Source organism: Heterocephalus glaber, unplaced genomic scaffold, assembly GCF_053883595.1.
Source record: "Heterocephalus glaber isolate CG9 unplaced genomic scaffold, H.glaber_assembly_v1.0 deba00001472, whole genome shotgun sequence".
NCBI lineage: Eukaryota > Metazoa > Chordata > Mammalia > Rodentia > Bathyergidae > Heterocephalus > Heterocephalus glaber.
In genome coordinates, this window is record NW_028258315.1 from 91,604,503 (window position 1) to 91,623,802 (window position 19,300).

At 37.1% G+C, this 19,300-nt stretch overlaps 1 protein-coding gene and 1 pseudogene across 28 annotated transcripts in view; both read left to right on the plus strand.

Moving 5' to 3' along the window:
• Sfmbt1 (Scm like with four mbt domains 1) overlaps positions 1 to 19,300 on the plus strand; it is a 164,401-nt gene that overhangs the window by 31,834 nt on the left and 113,267 nt on the right. For 10 of the 28 annotated variants that reach the window (XR_015439597.1, XM_087182373.1, XM_087182374.1 and 7 more), the window contains one exon: positions 15,520 to 15,598. The exons of 10 other annotated variants lie outside the window; for them this stretch is intronic. Coding sequence is in view for 8 of the 18 variants with exons in the window: in XM_087182373.1 (XP_087038499.1) it covers positions 15,520 to 15,598 (79 nt within the window). In the remaining 10 variants the exon portion in view is untranslated. Of the gene's footprint in view, positions 1 to 15,515; positions 15,599 to 16,147; positions 16,207 to 19,300 lie in introns of all 28 variants that reach the window. 8 more of the 28 variants (XM_087182390.1, XM_087182384.1, XM_087182380.1 and 5 more) reach the window with 3 other exon arrangements.
• Positions 5 to 13,730, plus strand: LOC147826478 (large ribosomal subunit protein uL30 pseudogene; annotated as a pseudogene).

Sequence of the window (19,300 nt, forward strand, 5' to 3'; positions counted from 1 at the left end):
GAGACCCTGCCTCTTTAAACAAAAACAAAGCAAGAAGTGAAAATGATAGGAATTGGTACCTCTTTTCTCTCTGCCCTTTCCCCTACTTCCCTGCATCAGTTAAGATTGGTCTAAGGCAGTGATGGCTAACCTTTTTAGAGACTTAGCGCCCAAAGTGCAACCCCAAACTCACTTGTTTATCTCAAAGTGCCAACACTGCAATTAAACCTGAATGTTGAGGTTTTAGTTTAGAAAATACAACTCATACATTAACATCTTTTGTCTTAAAAGAAGAACACGACAACAGAGCTTTCAGTGATACAAACAGCTTTTTATTGAAAGGTAAAAGTTTGCATTTGGCGCACTTTTGTGCGCTGTTATCTGGTGCTCCTCTGCTGGGGCAGCTTAGCTTGTGTGCCGACAGAGAGGACTCTGTGTGCTCACTGTGGCGCTTGCACTGTGGGTTCTCCACCACTGGTCTAGGGATTCAGATTGTCTGTTTCCTGCATATGAGAAGTCTGTTATTGATAGTGAAAGAAACTACCCCATCCTCAGCTTTGTTTAGTTTTTTTGTAAACCAAGTTGGGAGCAATGGCCCGCACCTATAGTCCCAGCTTACAGAGGAGGCTGAGGCAGGAGGATCACTTGAGCCTAGGCATCTGAGACCAGCCTGAGAAACAGAATTCAACAGCAGCAACAGCAACAACAACAACAACAACAACACCTATACCAGTGATTACATTTACAGATTTAAAGAGTTCTACCATAATTTATTTTTCCTCTTTTTTTTTGGTACCAGGGATTGAATTCGGGTCTTTGTGCTTGCAAGGCAGGTGGTAGAACCACTGAGCTAAATCCCCTGCCCAACAAACAGAGTTTTAATGTGCTGGTTTAGATCCATCACATTATGTTCATAGATTGATTTGTAAAGTTATAATGGATTTCTTAAAATTGTACCTAGCAGGGCCGGGGATTTAGCTCAGTGGTTCTGCCACCTGCCTTGCAAGCACAAGGACCCGAGTTCGATTCCTGGTACCAAAAAAAAAATTGTACCTGGCAGCACTCCCTGGATTTCCTAATAGGAAATTTAAAAATCGTGTTCTTTAATCTAAACAAACTGAAAATAAGCCATTACTTTTTGTTTTCCTATGGACTAGACTTTCTGTAGAAAAAAGCTAAACATTTGCCAGAGTATTTTAAATTTTTCTGTTCTTTGTATTGCCTAGTAAACAAGGGCTTAATTTTCACCCTTTAATCACTAACAGCTATAACATTTTATTTAATGTCGTAGAGAAGGTCTGGAGTGTAGAGAGGAATCCTGTGAGGAAGGGCTTTATTGGCTGAGAGCGCTGGCCTTTGGTGTATCTGCATGAAGTCTTCTGTAAATCCCTTCCTGAATTTGAAGTGTTGCGTTAAAATATTAGCTCATTAAAATTCTAGTGGAAAATGTTCTGCTTGAATTTAAGCAAAAATAATGTATTTTCTCCCTTTATATACTTTTATTTCTTTCCTCTTTCAAACGATCTTATTCCTCCCTGAAGTTGCCATTTTTGAGCTTTTTTATTATAGATCCCCATAGAGAGGGGATAGGAGGGAGGCTATGGCTTTGGCAGGTGAGTGCATGGCCCTTTTTCCCTGTGTCCTCCGATGTGCTCAGAAGCCCCTAGACACCATTAGGAATTGTTACCGGTCCATTTAAATTAAATCTCTAAATGACAACTGAGTGCGCTTGCTAGGAATGTATCTGTGATCTAGAGACATGTATTCTCTTTTGACTTCTTAGAAGTAATTTTTAATTTATTTAACTTTTTATTGGAAAATTCAGACATACATAAAAAGTAGAGATAATATATACCTCCATTTACTCATCACCTAGCATTAATATTTTGCTAGCCTAGAGGCATTGTTTAACGAGTTTAGTCATAAAACCCTTGGATTTTGTATTATTTTTTCCTTTTGACACTTTTTTCTTTGGTACTGGGGATAAAACTCAGGACCTTGATGCTTGCGAGGCAGGCGTGGCGGCACCACTGAGCTAAATCCCCAGCCCCTTAACACTCTTTTAAGCAAAGTTTTCTCTGAACTTAACACTGGCAAATTTAAGTGTCTTCCAGTCACTCCCCAAGACTAGAGTACTAATAACTTAATTTGAACTTCCAGTAAAAATGCATTGAGTATAAATTAAGCACATTACTGTTAGAGCTGCACTTTAGGTGAAATTATATATAGAACGTTACTGTTACGCTCAATATAGTCAATGGAGAAACCTCTGCTTTCACTTACAGTATGGAAAAATCTGTATTACAAAATGGTGGAAACCTAGGTATAGTTGGAAATATCTTCCCTCTTTGCTTTCCTTTCTCCATCCTTGATTTGTTCTTTCTGCCATTCATTCTACAAATATGTATTGGCACTATTATATACAACCGAAAAAGAGATAAAGCTTATATTGCAGGAAGGCAGAGAGAGGATAAGCCAGTAAAGAAATAAATAAAATCTAGTAATTGAGATAAATGCTAGGCAGGAAATCTAAGTGGTATGATCTTTTCTAATCAATATAATGATTAGAAAAGATCTTTATGAACTGGTGACTTTTATACTAAGATATGAGAAGTGAGAAGTAGTTGTGTGAAATCTACACTGGGCAAGGTGACAGCACTTGGAAAGATACTGAGAGTAGAGTCTTTGGTGAATTAGGAATTTAGTGGAGGGGTTATGAGTGAAAAGAAGATGAAGTGGTAAGCGTGGATTAGATCTTGCAGGGCTTTGTAAGTCCCAGCAAGGAGTTTGGATTTTACTATTTAAGGAGCTACTGAAAGACTTTAAGTAGGATTGTAATTTTCCTTGCCTTTTGAAAGATGGCTGTATGCTGTGTAGAAGATGGATTTCCGAGTATGGAAAGAGACAATTTAGAGGCAACTCCAGTTGTCAAGTTGCCTTGAACTAGGATCATGGCAATGAAAAATGAAGTGCTGGATTTCAAGATAGTATGATAGCATAGACTCAATAGGACTAGGTAATGGATGGCTGAGGGTTGTGGGAGCCATCAGTGATGGCTTCTAAATGCTTGTCTTAGTTGGTTGTGTACTACTGAGGTGAGGAATTCTGTGGAGAGTTGGGTTTTGGTTATTCTTATAGCATTAAAATGGAGATGCTAAATGAATGGCTGGGCATTTGAGTCTGGCGTGCAGGGAATTAGTCCTCATAATCATTGATAGTATTTATAGCTCTGAGTTTGTATGACATCAACTAGGAACAGATTGTCAAATGTGTATGAGAAAATAAAGAAGAGAACCTGGCACCAAACTCTGAAATTCTAAGCTTTAGAGTTTTGTGATCCTGGAGGAAGCAACAAAAGAGCTTCAGGATTGGCTAGAGAGGAAGAAGGAAAATGAGGAGAGTAGAATTATAGTAGCAGAGGATAAAATGCTTTGAGAAATTGTGCTTTTCTGTGTACAATGCTATGTAGAATGGAGGCCCTTATAAATAACAGATAAAGCCATAGGAAGATCATTGGTGACCTGGACAAGAGCAGTTGTCAGTGATGTACAAGAAAGACTGAAGCTTGATCGAGAGGAAGGAAATGGCATATAAAGATAAGCTTCTGAGATGACACATCTTACTGTGAAGAGCAAACAGAAATGGAGAAGTACTTAGAGGTCATGAGGGGATCAAGGCAGGTTTTCTTTTGTTGCTGAGATGGCCACAGTAGAGGATGTTTTCGTGTTGCTGTTTTGGAATAATATGGTAGAGCAGGATGTGGACCAGAAGGGATAACTAAGGGTTGTTAAGGAGAAGAGAAGGAGGTTGTCTAGAACTTCAGGGAATGGATTTTCCTTTGTTTTAAGAATGAAAGCACCTGCAAGCAGATGGTGGAAAAATAAAGGAAGTTCTTTGCACTCTCACATTACTCTGCAGAATTACCTTTTTTTTCCTCACCTAGTTCTTGCATTCTTCATTTTTCTAAGCTGCAACATCTTGTAGTTTGTATTAACAAAATTAAGCAGAAAGTTATTACTACTTGTCATACACTGACATTTATCTTTTGAAGGAGGAGTTTAGAAAGGGTGCAAGGTATCTGTTGATGCTTACAAGAAATTATGTTCATTTTGTTAAGATAACTTTTTTTTGAAAAGTGAAGGCATAAGCTGTAGGAGAAGGAAAGAGGCATAGGATTCTTTATTTTATGAAGTTTTTTCCATTTTCTGTAGGACTGCTGATATTTTCCAAGTTGCTCCCTACCCTGTTCCAGTATTGGGGATTGAAACAGGGTCTTCAGACTGAGCTACATTCCCAGCCTTTCTTATATTTTATTTCGAGACAGGCTCTCACTTTCGAGACAGGCCCAGGATGGCCTTGAAATTGTGATCCTCCTGCCTCAGCCTCTCAGAGTTCTGGCATTACAGGCATGTGCCACCATACCTGGCTTCAGGTTGCTCTTCATGTTCAGTTTGCTGCATGTCATTGTAACATGTTACAGTACGGTCCTTGCTATTTGATTTCCTTTATTAAGTGTTCAGGATTGAGTCATGTGGAATAGATATGGGAGACGACTTATGATCAAGTGGGAGTATAAACCCCCAAGATGGTAGGAATCTTTTGTTTTGTTTACTAATTCATTCCCAGGACTTGGAACAATGCCTGGCAGGTAATAGACACTCAAGAAATGACAGTTGAATGAATACACCACTATGAAAATAACATAAGCAGCATTATACTGTATTAGTGGACCTGGAGTGTAAAATGATTGCAACATCTTCAAAATGAAAATATTTCCTCTGTTATCCAGAGATCAAATTCTTATGTGAAGCAGTGTGATATGGTACAGAGAACATGGATATGGTATTAGATTAAACAGACACGGATCATCTCTTTATCTTCTAATAGCTTGAACGTGTTTCTTAACCTTACCTTTTTATCTGTAAGATGGGAATAGTGATAATGTACTTTGCAGAATTATTGTATATCTATATTGTATATGTAACATAGTATAGTAAGTCCTTAACAAAAGGAGTTTGTTATTAGTTTCCTATTTGCTTAATACTTACGAGTTAGGTACTAGAATTAGACTGAGTTCCCAATAATTGTTTTTCCATAAGAAAATTTTCCATAAGAAATTGGATCTTTCTGATTTCAGGTTTTTTGTTTTGTTTTGTTTTGTTTTGTTTTTGGTACTGGGGATTGAACTTGGGACCTTGCGTTGCGAGGCAGATGGCGGCACCACTGAGCTAACCCCCGGCCCATGTTTGTTTGTTTGTTTGTTTTTGGTACTGGGGATTGAACTCGGGACCTTGTGCTTGTGTGGCAGGCGCCAGAACCACTGAACTAAATCCTCGGCCCAATTTCAAGTATATTAAAAGAGCTGAGTATGAAAGGCAAAACTAGAAAACCTTTAGACAGTAAGAGAAGATATCTGTGTCCTTAGGAGGATGAAGAATTTTAAACAAGATGTAAAAATTACCAACCATGAAGGAATAGAATGATAAATGTGACTACATTAAAATTAAAACCGTTATCAATAGGCACCATAAAGAAACTGAAAAAAATGAAGTAGAGTAGAATAAATTTGAATTACATGTAACTGCCAGAGTGTATAAAAACTCCTTCAAATCAGTAAGGAAGACAGTCTAGTAGATAAATGACTTGACAAGGCACTTTTCTAAAGAGGAAATGCAGTGGTCAGTAAACAGAAGAGAAGCTGTTAAACCTCACTTTAATTGGGAACATGCAAATTGAAACAGTGAGATGCTATTACACATTCACTAGATTTGCAGAAATGTAAAAATCTCACTGTCAGAAATGAGTATGTGGAGCCACAGGACCTTTTATTCACTGCTGATGGTGTGCGTGAGTTTCTGCAGTCACCATGGGAAGATTGGATATTGTCTGCTTTAAAAATTGGAAGAATGCTCCCTCCAGCCTCAGATAGATTGACCTGTCTCAGTCCTCAGGGAATCTCTGAAGGTTTGTGTTACTGTGATTCAGGCTGTGATCATGTCCTTTAGGTGAGGCAGAGGATGTCACGATGTCCTATAGTGTTGCTGCGCTCAAACCTAGTCAGTTGCCCCACTTTGCCATTAGGAGTATGAGCTCAGAGTTCTGGTAATTTTTCTTACATAGTCTTTTAATTTACAAATGATTGTGTTCTGGATGTTAGCCCCATACTTTCTTTAACTGTTAAATATAGGGTCTGAAAAGACAGTATTCTAAATCAGAGAAAAACAACTATATTGTTTTTGGTGAAATAAGTATTTCTCACCATACACTGTTGCTGAGGAGGAAAAATGAAAAACAATTGCATGGTTTATTTTTTCACTTATTTAAATAATAGCTCACTTTAAAATAAAGAGTTCAGTGGTTTTTGTATATTTACAGAGTTGTGCAATCATCATCATAATCTAATTTTACAACATTTTCATCATTCCAAGTAGAAACCTTATATACTTTCACTGTTATTCCCAACCCATCTTCCCCCTGCTTCCTCAGCCCAAGGCACTACTGAATCTACTCTCTTTAGATTTGCCTGTACTGGACATTTTATATAAATAATGCATAATATGTGGTCTTTTGTGTAGACTAATTTAGCATTAAGTTTTTGAGGTTCATCCATGTTTTAGTGTATGTCAGTATTTCATTTTTTCATTGCCAGATAACATTCCGTTATATGGATATATCCCATTTTATTTATTCATTAATCAGTTGATGAATATTTGGATTACTTACATTTTTTGGCTTTTTGTTTTTTGGGTACTGGGGATCGAACTCAGGACCTTCCACTTGTGAGGCAGGTGACGGAACCACTGAGCTAAATCCCCGGCCCCATTTTTTTGGCTTTTATTGGGAATGCTGCTATGAATACAGTGGACCCTCAAATTACAACTGGCCTGACATATGAACAACTTGGGTTAATTAGGTTAATGGAAGATTTATCTGCCTCTTGTTATCTATAGCATGTATCCAGGTAAACATCCAGATCTTAGCTATATTGATTTACAACCAACTTGAGTTACAACCACCCCTCAGGAACTGAATGAGTTCATGAGTCAAGGGTCCACTGTATTCCTGTGCAGATTTTTGTGGGACGTGTTTTCATTTCTCCTGAAATATGGTAACTATGCTGAACTTTTAGAAGAATTGTCAAAACTGTTTTTCAAAGAAGCTATACCATTTGTACATTCCTACCAGCAATATATGCCATTTTTCTTCTCTTTAAATCCTCTCTGACCCTTGTTATTATATTTATTTTTCATTATAGCTATTTTTGTGGCTTTGACTGGGAAAATGCAAATTAAATTGTAGTGAAATGTCTTTCCACATTCATAACAGTGTTTAAATATAGTATTTAAAAATCTGATTCAGTAGGAAGTAAACTTGTAGAGGTCTGTTAACTTTTTTTTAATGACTTAAAGATAATTTTGTCTATTTAAATGGCTTTTGGGTGGTCCTCTAGTTTTGTAGTTAATCTCTACTCTATTACAGTTTATGTGACTGTGTTCATATTCATTCACTCAGTCAACATACTTCTGAGGGTTTGACTGTTCCTAAGAATCCATCTATCCTGAGAGAACCTAGGACTAACCTCTGTCAGGGACAGTGACACCTTATTTTGTGATGTGGGAATAAAGAATGTAACATAGTTGTACAATTTATAAGCTAGAGCAGATGTACTATTCTTCTCTAAAGCTTTTTACAAAGGAAGACCTATTACCAGTAACAGCGCTCAGGTGTATTTCTTATTTATTGTCAGCTGATTCTTTAGGTAGTAGTTCTAAAAACTACAAAATGGTGTGTTTTCTTTCCTGTGTTGAGGCTGTAGAACACACAGTAAAATGTCTTAGGAGGAAATAATAGAAGATGAAATGCATTTTTGGAAAAAAGCCTTACATGCAAAAATTTTACTTTTGAATGGCAAGCAGGTTGCTGGAAAGAAGAAGAACTTAGGTCTTGGGTTAAGTTGTCATTTACTATTTATGTTTAAGTTAAATAATTTTAAGTCTCCATTTGGTGACCTTTAAAATGGGACTATTTCAGATGGTGTTGGGATGGAAGAATTAATATATTGCATAGGGCTGGACACCATGAGCAGTCAAATGTCAGCTGTCTTCCACATCTCAAGGCAGTTTATTTAAAGAAAATAATCCTTTATAAATAAACTTTGTTCCTTCTTGAAGTAATTAAAGCTGCCAATTAACTAATTATTTAATAGTTAAAAATGAGAAAATTTTGGCAAGAGTAATACAGTAATGGGTTGGGGATTTAGTTCAGTGGTTTCGCTGCCTGCTATGCAAGCGCAAGGACTCAAGTTCAATCCCCGGTACCAAAAAAAAAAAAAAAAAGAGTAATATAGTAATTAGTTGTACAGGTTAAGCATCTGTAATCTGAATTTCACACTAGGGATTCTCAACTGGCATAGTATATGCAAATATTCCACAGTCTGGAATCTGAAACACTTCTGATTCTAAGCAATTCAGATAAGAACTAGATACTTAGATTGTACTCATTTCCTAGGATGTGATGACTAATAGTAAAATCTTAAATCACTATTAAATTTTAGGAGTTATACAGCTAAAGTCAACTTTACATTCTGTTAAAATGTCAAGAGTACAGAAAAAGGAAAGAATATTGAAAGGTGCAAAAGAGAAACACCACATCACTTATAGAGGCAAATTCATCAGAACAACTGCAGACTTTTCTGCAGAAACACTAAAGGCCAGGAAAGCATGGAATGTTGTGTTTTAAGCCCTGAAGGAAAATAACTGCCAACTCAGATTGCTTTATCCAGCAAAGCTGTCCTTCAAAATTGAAGAAGAAATAAAGAGATTCCAAGACAAGTGTAAACTAAAGAAATTTGTGACCAGTAAGCCAGAACTGCAGAAGATAATTTAAAGGAATCCTACACATAAATGAGGAAGAGTATATAAGCTATTGAGAAGAGGAAAGAATCAAGCATCAGAAAAATGGCAAAATGACAAGAATTAGTACATACCTTTCTATAATAAGTCTAAATGTAAATGGTCTTAATTTTCTAATCAAAAGATGAAAATTGGCAGTTTGGATTAAAAAACAAGACTCAACAGTTTGCTGTGTGCAAGAAACACATCTTACTAGCAAAATATATGCAGACTGAAAGTGAAAGGATGGAGAACAATGTTTCATTCAAATGGAACCTGAAAGCAAGCAGGAATAGCTATACTCATATCTGACAACACAGACTTCAAGATAAAAGTAGACAAGACAAAGAGTACTGCACATTGGTAAAGAAAACAGTTCATCAAGAATATTTAACAATTGTAAATATATATGCACCAAACATTGATGTGCCCAAATTCATAAAGCAAATGCTTAACATAAAGGGATACATTAAGTCTCAGTACAGTAACAGTGGGTGACTTCAGTACTCCACTTTCGCCAATAGATAGGTCAACTGGACAAAAAAACCCACAGAGAAATTTACCCCACAGAGAAATATCAGAGTTAAACTACATCATAGATCAAATGGTCTTAGCAGATGTTTTGGAACATTCTGTCCAATAAATGTAGAATACACATTCTTCTCAGCACTTCATAGAATATTCTCCAAAACAGGTTATATTTTAAACCATAAAGCAAGTTTTAACAAATACAAAAACACTGAAATAATTCCTTGCATCTTAACACATTATAACTGAATGAAATTAGAAATCAAAAGCAAGAGTAACTATACAACACATGGAGATTGAACAGTTCACTTTTGAACAGCCAGTGGATCATTAAAGAAATCAAGGGGAAATTAAAAGATTCCTAGAATCAAATGAAAAAGGAAACACAGTATGTCAGAATTTGAGTGCCAACAATGAGTGCCTACATCAAAAAATCAGCAAGGCGTGGTGGCGCATGCCTGTAATCCCAGCACTTGGGAGGCTGAGGCAGGAGAATCATTGTGAGTTCGAGGCCAGCCTGGGCTACATTGTGAGTTCAAGGCCAGCCTGAACTACATAGCAAGACCCTGTCTCAAAAAAAAAAAAAAAAAAAGATCTCAAATAACCTAATGATGGATCTCAAGAAAAACAAGAGCAAACTAAACCCAAACCAATAGAATGAAAGAAATAATGAAGATCAGATCTGAAATTAATGACTTAGAGACTGAAAAATACACAGGATCAATGAAACAAAGAGTTGGTTCTTTGAAAAGATAAACAAAATGGATAAATCCATAGACTAACCAAAAGAGAGAGAGAGAAGACCCAAGTCAGTACAGTTAGAGAAGAAAAAAGGGGGTGTTACATTAGACCCCACTGAAATCCAGAGGATTATAAGGGACTGTTTTGAAAACCTGTATTCCATAAAGGGACACATAAGTGTCCATACAATAACATTGGCGACTTTAGCACTCTACTTTCACCAATAAAAAAATTTACACATAACAACCTACCAAAATTGCACCAAGAGGATATAAAAACCCTAGACAGATCAATAAAAAGCAATGAGATTAAAGCAGTAATAAATAGTCTCCTAATAAAAAGCCCAAACCATATAGGTTCACTACTGAGTTTTACCAGACTTTAAAGATGATCTAACACCAAAGCTCCTTAAACTCTTCTGTGAAATAAAAAGAGATGGAATGCTTCCAAACTCATTCTATGAGGTCAGTATCACCCTGATACCAAAACCAGATAAAGACAGGAAAAGGGAAACGAAACTACAGACTGATATCCCTGATGAACATGATGCATTCTTAATAAAATACTTGCAAACCAAATTCAATAACATATTGAAAAGATCCTACACTGTGATCAAGTTGGTTTCATTCCAGCAGTGCAAGGATGGTTCAACATATGCAAATCAATAGGTAATACATCACATAATATAATCAAGGGTAAAGATCACATGACCATCTAAACTGACATAAAAAAGCCTTTGACAAATTCAACATTCATTCATTATAAAAACCCTGAAGAGGGCCAGGGATTTAGCTCAGTGGTTTTGCTGCCTGCTGTGCAAGTGCAAGGACCCGAGTTCGATCCCTGGTACAAAACCCCCCCGAAGAAATTAGGTAGTAAAGGAGCATACCTCAATATAGTAAAGGCCATATATGACAAACACGTAGCCACCATCATTCTGAATGGGGAAAAACAAAACACTATCTGAAAAATCAGGAATGCAGCAAAGATGTCCACACTCACCACTCCTGTTCAATAGAGTGCTTGAAATTTTAAATTAGAGCAGTTATGCAAGAGAAAGAAGTAAAATGGATACAAACGGGAAAGGAAGAATTCAAATTGTCCTTGTTTGCAGATGATATAACCCTATACTTAGAAAACTTTAAAGACTTCACCAAAAGACTTTCAGAGCTAATAAACTTAACAATGTAGCAGGATATAAAATCAACATTAAACAATCAGTAAGTTTTCTACATATAATAATGCACTAGGGGCCAGGGATTTAGCTCAGTGGTTCCAGCACCTGCTTTGCAAGTGCAAGGTCCTGAGTTCGATCCCTGGTACCAAAAAAAAAAAAATAAATGGACTACTTGTGAAAGAAATATGGAAAACAATTCCATTCATGGTAGCTTAGAATAAAATAGGGGTCAGTCTGAAGTGAAAGATCTCTACAATGAAAATTCTAGAACACTGAAGAAGGAAGTTGAAGAATATGCTAGAACATAGTAAGACTTCCCATGTTCATGGACTGGAAAAATTAATATTGTTAAAATATCTTATTACCAAAACAATTTACAGATTTACTGCAATTCCCATCAAAATACCAATGACATTCTTCACCGAAGTAGAAAAAAGAAACCTAAACTTCATATGGAAACCAAAAGGCCCAGAATAGCCAAAGCAATCCTCAGCAAAAAAGAGCAAGGCTACAGACATCACAATACTCAATTTCAAACTTTACTACAAGGCCATAGAAACAAAAGCAGCATGATACTAGCACAAAGACACGTAGACCAATGGAACTGAATAGAGGACACAGAAATAAGCCCACACAACTGCAGCCATTTGATTTTGGACAAAGAAACCAAAAACATGCTGGAGAAAAGACAGTGTCTTTAACAAATGGTGCTGGGCAGACTGTATATCCAAACATGGAAGATTGAAACGAGATCCCAGTCTTTCATACTGTATAAACATAAACTGAAAAATGAATGAAAGACCTAAGTATAAAACCTGAAACTTTGAAACTGCTAGAACAAAACATAGGGAAAGCACCTGAGGTCATAGTGATATAGCAAAGACTGCCTGAATGGGGTTCCAGTAAACAGGAAATAATAATAGCAAGAATAAACAAATAGGACTACACCAAATTAAAACATTTTCTGTACAGGGGCTGGGGATTTAGCTCAGTGGTTCCGCTGCCTGCCTTGCAAGCACAAGGACCCGAGTTCGAACTCTGGTACCAAAAAAAAAATTCTGTACAGCAAGGAAAACAACAGAGTGCAGAGGCAGCCTACAGAATGGGAGAAAATCTTTGCCAGTTACTCTTTTGACAGAGAATTAATATGTAGAATATGTGAAGAACTCAAAAAAAGTAACATCAAAAAAATCAAATAGCCCAGTTAATGGGCAAGTGAATGAATGAAAACTTTCAAAAGGAGTAGTGCAGACTATTGTTTCTTTTCGGGGTTTGGACTGTCAGAGTCCATTTTTCAGGTTCCAGAACAACATGCAGACACAAAGGTAAGTCGCGAGCCCCGAATACCACCGCCACACCCACCGTCCAGGTCCTCTGCTAGCACTGCCGGGTAGCGCCTGCGATATTTTCCCACATGAGTTTTGTCATCTCTTATCTCAGTTGGAGCCAGCAGCTCTCAAATCAGTGTTCTAGCATCCAGAAATGTGTCGCAACACTCTCGGACTGGCGGAGAGACACCTGAGCAGAAAAACTTCCAGTAACCAAAGACACTGATGATCAAATGGTACATGTGGGCAGTTACAGATTTTTGCAAAAGGAAGGCTACATAAATTTAAGGCTGTCGAAGAGAAGAAAAAGAAGGTTCCTGCTGTGCCAGAAACCTTTAAGAAAAAGCGAAGACGTTTCGAAGAGCTGAAGGTGAAGCACCTGAGAAAGAAGTTTGCCCCCAAAATGCTTCGAAAGGCAAGGAGGAAGCTCATCTATGAAAAAGCCAGGCACTATCATAAGGAGTATAGACAGATGGACAGAACTGAGATTCGAATGGCTAGGGGGGCAAGAAAAGCTGGAAACTTCTATGTACCCGCAGAACCCAAATTGGCCTTTGTCATCTGGATCAGGGGTATCAGTGATGTGAGTGGAAAGGTCCACAAGGTGTTGCAGCTTCTTCACCTTCGCCAAATCTTCAGTGGTACCTTTGTTAAGCTTAACAAGGCTTCAATTAACAAGCTGAGAAGTGTGGAACCATATATTGCATGGGGTAACCAAACCTGAAGTCACCAAAGCAAGTGTGGCTATGGCAAAAGCAATAAGAAGAGAATTGCCTTGACCGATAATGGACTGATTGCTCGATCTCTTGGTAAATATAGCATCATTTGCATGGAAGATCTGATTCATGAGATCTATACAGTTGGAAAATGCTTCAAAGAGGCAAATAATTTCCTGTGGCCCTTCAAATGATCTTCTCCATGAGGTAGAATGAAGAAAAAGACCACCCATTTTATGGAAGGTGGAGATGCTGGAAATAGGGAAGACCAAATCAAAAGGCTTATTAGAAGGATGCACTAAGGTGTCTACCATGATGTTTTTATGATTTGGTCAGTTAATAAAAAGTATCTGCTTCCAAAACAAAAAAAAAGCAGTGATTGCTAAAAATGAAAAATTTAATCATAAGTAACCCAGTTAAGTATAATGACACAAATAGAATAAAAATAAATGGATAATGATATAGCATGCAATAGTTAAGCATAGGAGTTTGGCTCTATTAATATTAAAGCAGATTTTAAGATACAGAGATGAGCGACATATGGTAAGATGCTTAGTGCATAACTGACCAATCATAAAGCTATATGATCCTAATGACAGGTCTTCAAAATACATGTGGCAGAAATTTACAGAATTAGAGGGAGAAATAGACCTACCCATAAGCATTACTAGAAAACTCAACAATTGACAAAATAAGTAGACAAAAATATAATTCACCAGCAGGAATAACACCACCAGTCACTTTTATCAAATATATATGCAACAACTCCAGAAAAACCCCCTTCTTTTCAAATGCTTAGAGTGCATTCAGCAAGATAAATGATATCTGGGACCATAAAACAAGTTTTAAAAAATATAAGGACTAAAAAAAGGAGTAGTGCAAATGGCCAATAAAGATATGAAAAAACTGTGCAGCATCTTTAGCTGTTAGGGAAATGCAGATCAAAACAACTAGAGTCCACCTAACTCCAATCAGAATGATTGACCTCAGGAATACAAAAAACAACAAATTGAGTGAGGATGCAGGAAAGAAACACTTCCACAGTGCTTGTGGGAATATAAATGAGTATAGTCACTGTGGAAATCAGTATGGAAGTTCCTCAAAAACTAAAAATAGAGCTACCATTTGATCCAGCTGTACCACTGCTTGGTGATTTTATTGTGTACTAATACAATGAATTAAATATTTTTGCAAAATTAAAAAATATCAACTCTAGATTCTGCTATTTCCATTAAAAATTAAATTAAAAACTCTTTATAAGGAAAGATTTTGAAAAATAATGATCATATTCTTTGTAAGAATGTTTTTGATACAAGGCAGAGAGAATTGATTATACATTTAGATTCTGTTTTTTAACATTGTGCAAAAAAATCATTAATCTGTTCTTTTTTTTTTTCTTGATACTAGGGATCAAATTCAGGACCTTAGGCTTGCCAGGCAGGCGCAGTGCCGCTGAGCTATGCCCCTGGCCCATCATTAATCTGTTTTTAACTGAAAAAACTACTATTTTGATGTAAGACAAGATGATAGCAGGTCATACCTGTAACAGGGTGAAGTTTACTTTCATCCCGAGTTACTCAGTTAAATACAGTGAATATTACATTTTGAATGATTTTAAAACTCCACGAGTACCTGTTACCTGAATATTTAAAAAAAATTGGTGATATAGTTCTTGTGATGCAATTGATACCAAGAAATTTTTTGGATAGAAAAATGAATTTAGAAGAAGGCTTGCCTCTGGTCAGTTTTGAGCAGCTCAGCTATACATATCAGTGAGTGTCCCTGGTGTAGAAGAACTTAATCTTTATGCAGAGGATCGAATATTGAATACCTTTGTCATTCTGAGTACAAATCAGTATAATGCGTAAGTTATAACTCAGCAAGTTTTATGAATGAGTTGTATTATCTCCATTAAGACTTATCACTGGGAGAGATGGAAAAATATGTTCCATTGAAACAGTGCCTATTTTTGTCACTATTGTAATAAAAGCCTTTAGCACTGCAATTCCAGTAGCAGGTTTCTAGATGATTGTGATTGGCTTTTCAAATGCTTTGTAAAAACCTGGTTTAAGATTTGGGAAAGGTAGCATGAAATATTTCTAATTTTCTATAGTATGAAAATTTCTTAGTGGTTTCATTTCTTTCTTTTTTTGAGACAGGGTCTTGCTCTACAGCCCAGGCTGGCCTTGAACTCGCTGGAATCCTCCTGCCTCAGCCTCCTGAGTGCTGGAATTGCAGGTGTGTGCCACCTTGCCTGGTCTACTTACTGTTCTTATTAGTCTCTTTAGCATTCAATTTTAAGAGATACTAGCTTTTCACCTATAAGGCAGGTAGAATATACTCAGTGTGTGTGTGTGTGTGTGTGTGTGTGTGTGTGTGTGTGTAAGGAGGGAAGGAGAGAGAGGGCTTTTTTTTTTTTTTTTTTTTTTGCAGTATAGGGAATTGAACCCAGGGCTTTGACACAGAGCTACATCTCAGTTTAAAAAAAAATTCTAATTTTTAATTTAGAGACAGGGTCTCACTAAGTCACTAAGCTGCCCAGGCTGGGTTTGGACTTGCAGTCTTCCTGCCTCAGCCTCCCAGAATGCTGAGAGTACAGGCATGCACTAGATCTAGCCAGTGTGTGTTACTGGTATTTATTCCTGAACTTGATTTATTGCTCATGGAAATTGAGCTTGTGAGAACTGAAGTGTCTTATTTTCCTTTAATCCTAGGTGTTTTGGTTTTGTTTTGAGACGTGTCTTGCTGTGTAGTTCACACTAGCTTTTAACTCACTGTGTATTCCAGGGTGGCCTTGAATTTGTGGTGATCCTCCTTCCTCAGCTTCTGGAGTGCTGGGATTACAGGTGTGTCTCTCCATACAGCTGATTTTCAAATGCCAGGCACTCCAAAAATTCCCCTAGTGACTCAACTCTTAAGGCGAAAGTGAGCTTCGTGTTGTGCTCCTCCATCCCTAGGGTGGTGCTAGAAGTAAAGAAGGCACTCTGTAGTGGATGGAGATGAGCAGCTAGAAGGCTGGTCAAGAAAGCTTTGCAAATATGTTGGATTGTATAACGAGAGACATTCATTTGCCACTTTTTCAGCTAGTATAAAACGAAGAAGTCATAAATGAAGCGTCATTGCATGAACGCGCACGCTGCTGTATAAATTAAGCAAATGTCATTTTTGGAACATGTCCCCACACTTACCTTATTGTGCATTTTCCCCAACTGTCTTGTGTAAAGAAAATTAAGAAAAATTTTTGGCATATGACTTTCTTTTGCCATTTACCCTCCCCTCCAGTAAAGCAGCTCTGAAATAGAAAGGGCTTGCCAGTCTCACAGAGGGTTAAGTGGGGCCTCTCGAATTGCTTTCCGTTGCCTGGGCAGCATAGGCCAGTCAAGGCCCAGCCATTCTCTCCTGATGTCTCTGTCTCCCCTGGACGGGGTGGTTCAGGGCTTACAGTAAGTACTCCCTTGTACTGTTCTACTGTAGGAGCAACCAAGACAGAATAGCTTTCTGGTTGTTTCACCTATACTCAGAGGAATCTTGCTTGCTTGTTTGTTGAGAATGAGAGAATCTCTTATTTTGTTGCTGTCCTTCTTTAGTACTCACAGCATTTTCCTTTTCTTTTTTTTTTTTGTATTAAATTCTTTTATTGGTACATTGTAGGTATACAACACAATTACATTTCTCATTGGGAATTGTACCTTTATATAATGCATCTTGGTTCTTATTTTTTCCCCATTCCTAGCCCTCCCTTCATGCCCTCCACCCTTCCCTATTTACAAAGACTTTATTTCCATTTTTTCCATTTCTCAGCATTTTTTCCTTTCCCTTCTTTCCTTTCCCCTGCCCCTCCCACTACCCCTACCCCTTTGGACCTTTTCTTCCTATTTTACATTATCGATTATTCATTCTAATCATTGGTATATTTTAGGTATACAATATAATGACATTCATCGTTGGAAATTTGCACCTTTACATAATCTCTCTTGGTTCTTATTTTTCACCCTTGCCCAGCCCTCCCTTCAACCCCTCCATTCCTCCCTATTTACAAAGATTTTGTTCCTATTTTTCCATTTTCTCATATTAATCCCATTCCCTTCTGTCCTTTCCTCTAGCCCTCCCACTTCCTTCCCCTTTGCCCCTTTTCTTCCTATTTCACATGACCTATATACATTTAGTCCTTATTTACACTTTCAGTTTCTCACACCAGAGAAACTATTCGGTATTTACACATGTGTGTCCTATTTATTTCCCTTAAGAGTATTGCTTCAATGTGCATCCACTTAGCTATAAATGTCTCTAATTTCTCATTTTTTATGGCTGAGTAGTACTCCATTTTATAAAAAACCCACATTTTCTTCATCCAGTCTCCAGTTGATGGGCATTTGGGCTGTTTCCACGTTTTAGCTATTACAAACTGTGCTGCTATGAACATGGGTGCACATATATCACTGTGGTATGATTCTTTTACTTCTTTGGGGAAGATCTCCAGCAGTGGAATAGCGGGGTCCAATGGGACTTCCTGTCCTAGTTCTTTGAGGTATCTCCATACTGATTTCCACAGTGGTTGCACCAGTCTGCACTCCCACCAGCAGTGGAGCAGGGTTCCTCTTTCCCCACAGCCCCGCCAGCATTTGTTATTGGTTGATTTCATGATAGCAGCCATTCTTTCTGGAGTGAGGTGGAATCTCAGCATTGTTTTCATTTGCATCTCTCGAATGACCAGTGATGTTAAACATTTTTTCATGTATTTATTTGCTATTTTTACTTCTTTGTCTGAGAAATGTCTGTTCAGCATTTTCCTTTTCATTACGATTGCTTGTGGATGTTTCCACTTTACTAGTTTAGGGCACAGGGATAACGTTTTGTCTTTGTAATGATACATAGTATAGTGTACAGTATAGAAACCAAGTAAATGTTTGTTGAATGAATAAGGAATTTAAAAAATGAATAAGGAATTCATGTGTTCAAAAGTCAAACTTACTCAAAGAGTAAGGGGTTTTATTATATAGCACCAAACTTTTTTTCCTAGATCTCTCAAATTTTCCTCAGATTAACAACTTTATTGTTTAAATCCAGGGATTTTAAAGTTTTTTGGTATTCATGTACCCTTTACATAAACTTAAGTTTTCTCAGAGTAAAGTTAAAATACATAGAATTAAAAGGAAATCAGTTACATAGACAGTAATCTGCAATGATTATATGATTTGAAAGTATGTGCTTTTCTGTAGTGATAAAATTTCAGTTACTGCTAATGTTGTAGTGATTTGTTGCTCCTACTTGAAGAAGATCTTAAATTTCAATTAGAAGTCAGTGAAAATTGCTATAAAATGTTTTTCTCACCCATACTTACAGACTCCTGAATTCTCTTTGTGGACATTAGAACCCCAGGTTAAGAACCTTGCTCTAAGTGGCAAGAATAAGATAAACTACTTAAAGTATAAAGACATTTTAAAAAATTTGCCTTCTTTTACACTGTTGCTGATTTTTGTTAAACAGATCTGCAGTAAGAGAGTGGGTAAGATTATTATAAGTTGCTCAAGATGTTGATGGACAAAGACCTTAGGGTTAAACAGTTTCTGTTTTACAGTGATAACATTCTGGGAACTCTGAGAATAAGGAAATAACTACTTGAGTGTGTAGGATCTAGAAAAACCTTTAAAACACATATGTATAGCACCTTTCTTAATCCTGGTTGGAAGTAACTCAGATTAACATTTAATGGGAAATTCATGAAGCTTGGAGTTGCAGAGACTTGAATTTGAGTAGGTTTCTTAATCTTGCTTGAGCCTTGATTTCCAAAAATGTAAAATCATTATAATACTTGCTTTTGCATACTGGAGATGAAATGAGAGCATGTCTGAGTGGAGCCCAAAACAGTGTTGATTTCTCTGTGATTGGAGATGGTTTGCCTTTGTCTTGTGCAGTCCAAGGTCTTGTTGGGGCTCAGTT